Source organism: Penaeus monodon, chromosome 17 (assembly GCF_015228065.2).
Source record: "Penaeus monodon isolate SGIC_2016 chromosome 17, NSTDA_Pmon_1, whole genome shotgun sequence".
In the NCBI taxonomy this organism is placed as follows: domain Eukaryota; kingdom Metazoa; phylum Arthropoda; class Malacostraca; order Decapoda; family Penaeidae; genus Penaeus; species Penaeus monodon.
In genome coordinates, this window is record NC_051402.1 from 35,580,000 (window position 1) to 35,586,511 (window position 6,512).

Genomic DNA, 6,512 nt, shown 5'->3' on the forward strand with positions numbered 1-6,512 from the left:
TCGCATTATTGAGCGTATGGCAGGTTTCATTCTATTAAAGGAGATCTCGCTCTGAAAGCTCGCCATGAACGAATAACACAAGGCACGTAATGAACCTACAAAGACTTAATTTTAGTTTATTTATCATAATCATTTGTTATTCATACATATTCCTGAAATATTGACAACAAACGTTAATCTGTTTTTTCGCCATTACTTGTCTTCTTTGCTTTGGTCTGGTAGAAGAAATATAATTGATAATACAACGCCTTTAATACAGCCATAGACAGCTCACTGATGAACAAAGAGTCGATAAAGAGTAAAGCACTAAACGGAATAAATAGATGCATTGGAGACGCGCCTGAAGCTTATATTGTCTGCGTTTTTATTTGTATTAGTTAAAATCTTCGTGTAAGAACTTCTGTCGCATTTTAGTAAATATAAGAGAGGCTAGCTAAATGTTCATCTGGGAGAGAACAATTATATGATAATGTGATGCGCGACAATGAAAGTGACTCAGAGCGTGACTCACCGCGGCGTGCGCTCAGCATCACGGATTTTATGACGTCACGGGTTAATATGTGGAAGCTGAGTTTGTGGCCATTATGCAAATGCTAAAAAGGGAAAAACAAGAAAATATTTATTTACTCAAGGTTGAACGAATTTTGCATAAAGTATTTATCATTTTCCTTTGCACAGTTTACAGTGTACAGTAATCGAATATTTTCTAACGCTTGATATGGGGAGCGAACCATAGCCTAAAGCAATGAGGGTAAAGGTAAAACCCCATTGTCATTATTAGAAAAAAGTTGGAAATGTCTAATTACTATTTCAATTTGTATTACTTTTATTTTTTCAAGGTCCAATTTCTGCTCGGACTCGAACGTGAGCGTGCAGACATGGCGACCGAAACCGAAAGTCTAGACATCCTGGAAGAGCGAGTGAAAAGGCTCGAGGAGAAGATATTTGGCCCTCTACCCAAAGATGCAGAATATCCAGAGGTAAGAGTGATGCACGGGTATGGTTTGAAGAGGCTAGGTAGAGAAAGCTTTCCATAGTAACAACAAAAATGACAAGGAAATTGGTGAACTGTCGGGCTTACGAATGGTAAACAAAGCCAGTGAAAGAGGGCGTATAGTCATAATTGGAGCTTTATTATGTTCAGTTTGTATCTGTAATTGAGAATCACGGACACCAGTAATTAAGGAAAATAGTAGTCCTAAGTCATATTTTCAAAACACAACTTATGCTTTCATAAGTTTTCCTTTGTGTGTTCTTCAGTCTCAAACCATTATTTCCCAGTTAGCCTTCTCATTTCCATTCAACAGCGACCCGTGGGAAATCATAGTTACCATAAGATATGTAGTTGATTTCTACCTGTTCTAGATCATAAAAACAGTATTACCCTTTGCACAAACTAATATGAGAAATCAATGAAATGGTGTGGAATAGCTAGGCAAGTTAATTAGCTCAATAATCAGAGAGGCATTTGGTTCCTCATTGAGCACTAGTAAAGGCAACGATAGCTTTTTCTGACTGTACATAGATAAACTCTTTACAGGGTAAATATTCAGAATACCTTCGCATGACCTATTATAAATATATTGTTATCAATGGATTCCTATCACTTTCTACTACACAGATGTATAGAATTTATGCTGCGGAAACCCCCAGTACCTTCAATAACAAGGAAGAGCATGATTGGTATTAGGGAAATTGTCGGGAAAAATATGATTTGGTCAATAGATATTCAGTTGCAGAGAGCTATATCCCCTGTAACCCTCCATGGGGGAAGAGGGGCTGCTGCCCCCAGCCACCGCCCTAGACAACAAAGAATCCATCACATATGTGCAGTACGATAGAGTGTAAGACAGTCTTGGCATTGGGTGCTCAGGCATGTTAGTCATGTGCTCTAACCTGCTTTGAATATGTGAAGGATTCTTTGTCTTCAATTATTTGATCAGTCATACATACAAAGATATTCAGAATATCTACCCTTCACAGTATGGTTGCAGTCACAGGAGTCAATCCCTAATTCAATGTCACAAAATCTTGGTAAATATTCAGAATACCTTGGCATGATCAATCACAACAACAGTTGTATTGATGAATTTGTCTCACTCTTCTACCCACATATATAGAAATTATGCTCCCCCCCCCCCTCTCCATACCCATACTTTTGGTCCCAATAGCAGGGGAGGGCATGAATGGTATTTGAAAAATAATGGAGTAAAATATGAATATTATACAGAAGAAGAAGAAAGAAATCTTTTTAAGGTCATCTTTTCATGTCCTGCCATATTTCATTGTGCGCCATACCTGTTATGTAATAAGGTTTTGTAGCCTTGCAACAAATAGGTATGAAAGACAAAGTACAAAATGGGAAATCATCCATTCATCTTTCCACTTCCATTATCTAGGGAACATTGAGGGTGTCTGGATAAGTCCGATATGCGAAGCTTAGCCTCGCCTGGGCTATGCCATGAGGGGAGCCCGGCCTGTGTCGATTAATGCCGACTCGCTCACGTGTGTCAGCTGGTGCTAACTCAGCTGAACCTAGTCCTTACCCGCTGTGGTGCCCAGCCGCAGCAGTAACCTCCGGGCGACAATTGCAACTTCTCGCATGGGCGGGGCGCGAACTGCCGACACATTACCACTGTACTAGCCCGGAGGCTAGGGTGTCTGGCTCACAAGAGTAACTTATACTCTCCCTGAGTTGCCAGGAGTCCCCAAAATACAAACCACGCATCTTTAGCATAATTTCCATGACATTGTCTAACTCGTATCATATGCTCCTTTTGAACACAAGGTGTCCAACGACAATTGTGGTGACTATATATACCAAAACTACTGATATATGAATGATCTGTGCAAGTAAAGAATATCAGAAATAAAGAAAATAGGCAACAGTGATTGGGAGGGGCTTTTTCACTTCTGTAATTACCTGTTATGCCTGGTTTTGCATATACCCCTTTCCCCTTCCCAGAAACTCCGGTAGTACCCCCAAGCCTATTAGCTAGGTGGTAAATGTTTGTAACAGGACTGCACACATCAGACAACTTTGGGAGCTCCCAGGGGCATTAGGCATTTGAACCCCTTGGATCAGGGTGACATAACCAATGTCATGAAAAAAGAAAAAGAGTCAAGGTGTGGATGACGTGAACATGCCTTCATGGGAAAATTAGCTGTAGACCAGGTAACCTGAACCTGTTGTTGTGAGCATTTTGGCTGAAGGCCAGGGTGATGGAAAAGACTCACCAGGAATGCACAAATCCATTGGGAGATTTATTTTACTCATTTGGCAATTTTCCCATCGATGTACGAGTGAACATGACATGAGAAAATTTGCATGAGGGCCGGGGTGATGGAAACTTGCCTTCATAAGAATTTCATTGAAGTCTAGGGTGATGGGAATGTCTCATCACAAGTGATTAGATTTATTGGGTTTAGGAAGAGGCTTTCGCATATCCATGGATAAGTGAATGTGGAAAGTACCATCCATGAGCCATGACTGGAAGAGTTCCAGCCAGAGGGAAGAATACCTTAAAAGATTATTTAAAGTATTTACTAGGAAAACAGTCTATTGCCATTGAGATAAAGTATATCAAATAACAAGTATTGACTTTGGAAAATAGAAAAAAAAAGCTAAAAGAACTACAGAAAAAGAGAAAATAACATTGCAGAGGGGAGGCATCGAGTCTTGTCACTGCACACAAGTGTCATGTGTGTCCAGCCTACAAGCCATGTACCCATCAGAGTGGCCACCCAAGTAGGCCTAATGCCTATATTCTGGACCATGTGCAGGAAGTGAAGCATCCATATCCAAGGGGTTAAGATGCAGACCTACTCTAGAAAATTAACAAATATTGATGGTAAAAGCTTGTTTAACACTGATGGAGTGTAAAGCAGAGAGAACATAGCTTTACAGGACTAAACCATAGGAGCTTATATTTGTGAATTGATAAGCAATTGTAGCACCAGCACTTTCTTTAGATTATATAGTATGTTTATTGTCATCTCATGTTTCCACATAGCAAACTTCTTGTTCAACAGTTGCAGTTGTTTTCATATACTATGGTGGTATAGTGAAGGGCCAGCAAATATCTTACTCATATGGTATGATGGAAACAATACTATTGCCTTATATAATGAATAAGTGAATATGCTAAATACAGGAGAATAGGTCCGATTATAATCTGTAAATGTATTATGTGTTAATAACCAGTTTGTTTATTTAATGTCCACTAACTATGTAGGAATGGTGTAGGCTTAGTGCAGGGGTTCCCAAACTGTTTTTCAATGGTGGCACCTTAAACTCACATACCTCATTTTATATTTTACACTTTTCTTTCACCACCACACTGCACCAATACAACTACTACACCACCACCATCACACTGCCATGTCCAGCACTTATGGCAGTTTTTTATCATTAGATGTTAAAAAGTTGATTCTATTTTTTCAGTATAAACTAAAGTTATTAATAATTATTATTATTTTTTTTTTTTTTTTTTTTTTTTACAGGTTGTGTCCACACTTGCTTCCTTGGGTGGCCAGTTGGGCAGTGCCCTTGGGACTAGAGACAGGATGATGATGGTCATGAAGAGATGTAAGTAATGAGGCTTCTTAAAGGCTAGGACTTCATGTATTGCTTGTTTACTGGCACAGGGAAACAGGGAAGAACCTTAGAATCACAACTCTCTTTCCTGTTGTATGTTTCTCCTTTTTTCATCATATGTTGCTTCCTACTCTTACTTCAACAATCTGCTGGATTTATTCTCTCTCTCTCTCTCTCTCTCTCTCTCTCTCTCTCTCTCTCTCTCTCTCTCTCTCTCTCTCTCTCTCTCTCTCTCTCTCTCTCTCTCTCTCTCTCTCTCTCTCTCTCTCTGTTTTTGCTTTTTGACCTTTGCAAATATGTATGTGTTTCTCAATTTCTTTCTTTCTTTCCTCTAATCTTCAAACACAATATCTCTTCTCTCAGTGGAAGAATTGGAGCGGTACCTTGACCCAGCATATGGAGAGTCTTTTGAATTATCTGATAATGTGAAGCTGGACCTAGTGCTGACCCGGGAAGAGCAGCTCCGAAACCAGCATCAGCAGCTCAATACGCTACACTCACTCAAGCATGTTCTTGACTCGCAGCACATTAGTGGTAAGTGATGATGTTTTTGACGATTTTGTGGCTTTGTCATTTTAATGGGTGATTATGTGTGTTTGATTAAATTAGGGAATCAGAGACTATAATGGCAAACATATATTACTGACTACTTATTTGTAACAACAACTCAAAATCCAAAGACAAAGGTTACTTTATATTTGTTCAGAGAAAATAGTGTAGTTTATTCAGAGAAATAGTAAGAGTAAGTGTATAGGTTAAGACAATATTATTAATCACATGCATTACCTTTAACCCAATGCTGCCAGGAGTGTTTACTATAGTTTTGATTTTTGAAATGTCTCTACACAATGTTAGCCACCAAGGAGTCCATTAGTAGGCCTTGTTACCTCACCTGATTCCACCTCTCTTATAGACATTATAATTTTTATGATGTTATTAACATTACTAATAGCAATATAAGATCAGAGAAATTTTGCAAAAATCAAAAAAAAATAAAGAGGTACTAGTAACTGACTCCTTGGTGACTAAATATTTGTGGAGCCATTTATGTGTAAAGATGATTAATAAATAAAACTGACAGTGGGCATGGCATGTACATATATGCCTTTCCCAGTAGCATTAGATTAACCACACAGAAATGGTTACAATGGCAGGTCTATTTACAGTAATTTTAAAATGTTTAACCCCTAGTTCCAAAATGGCTGCCAACTTCTATATATAAGCAACATGACTATAACATCTTTCTTTTTCTTGTATGACTTGTGGAATTATATAAGAGGACTTATTTCTAATTTCTTTCCAGATACACCCAACCTGAGTGACGAACTTATCCAGATAGCTAACAAACACAGCCAGGATGAAGAAGCTGCCACTGCACAAAGCATGCAGATTAAGAATATGCTGGACCAGTATAATGCTATTGTATCCTTTAATATGAAGAAAGCCTTGCTTGATGTTTGTTTGTAGCAGTCATTTCACATCTGTGACTTCAAGCTACCATCATTTATTTTCATGTAAGCAACTGAGTATACGATGTCTCACGGGTCTACAGTTTATTTAGATTTTATTTATTTGATTTTCATTATTATTATTATTATCATTATCATTATTATTATTGTTATTATTATTGTTATTATTATTTTTATACAAGATATAGATAAGCTTTTGAGTTGATAGATTTTCTATTTTTCCATTCCCTTTTCATAGGGAAGGAGAAAAAAAAAAGTTGATGATTTTTTTTTTCTCTCTCTTTTATCACCACCAATTGGCTAGTATTATCATTTAAGACTAATGTAGAAAAAGAATACTATAACTGTCTTCTGCAAAGTACTCCTAAGTTTCAACCCATTTTAGCTCCAGTTTAAGATAAATCTTTGACACCAAAAGAAAGTGGTCTTTTTATGTGTTTTATTTT

At 37.8% G+C, this 6,512-nt stretch overlaps 1 protein-coding gene across 1 annotated transcript in view; it reads left to right on the forward strand.

Moving 5' to 3' along the window:
• The first annotated feature begins 840 nt into the window (after positions 1-840).
• The window catches only part of LOC119583692, a 15,814-nt gene continuing 10,142 nt past the window's right edge, over positions 841-6,512 (forward strand). Inside the window, exons 1-4 of the mRNA XM_037932324.1 lie at positions 841-980; positions 4,504-4,588; positions 4,961-5,131; positions 5,901-6,019. Of these exons, the coding sequence (XP_037788252.1) occupies positions 879-980; positions 4,504-4,588; positions 4,961-5,131; positions 5,901-6,019 (477 nt within the window). The 5' untranslated portion in view covers positions 841-878. The remainder of the gene's footprint in view (positions 981-4,503; positions 4,589-4,960; positions 5,132-5,900; positions 6,020-6,512) is intronic.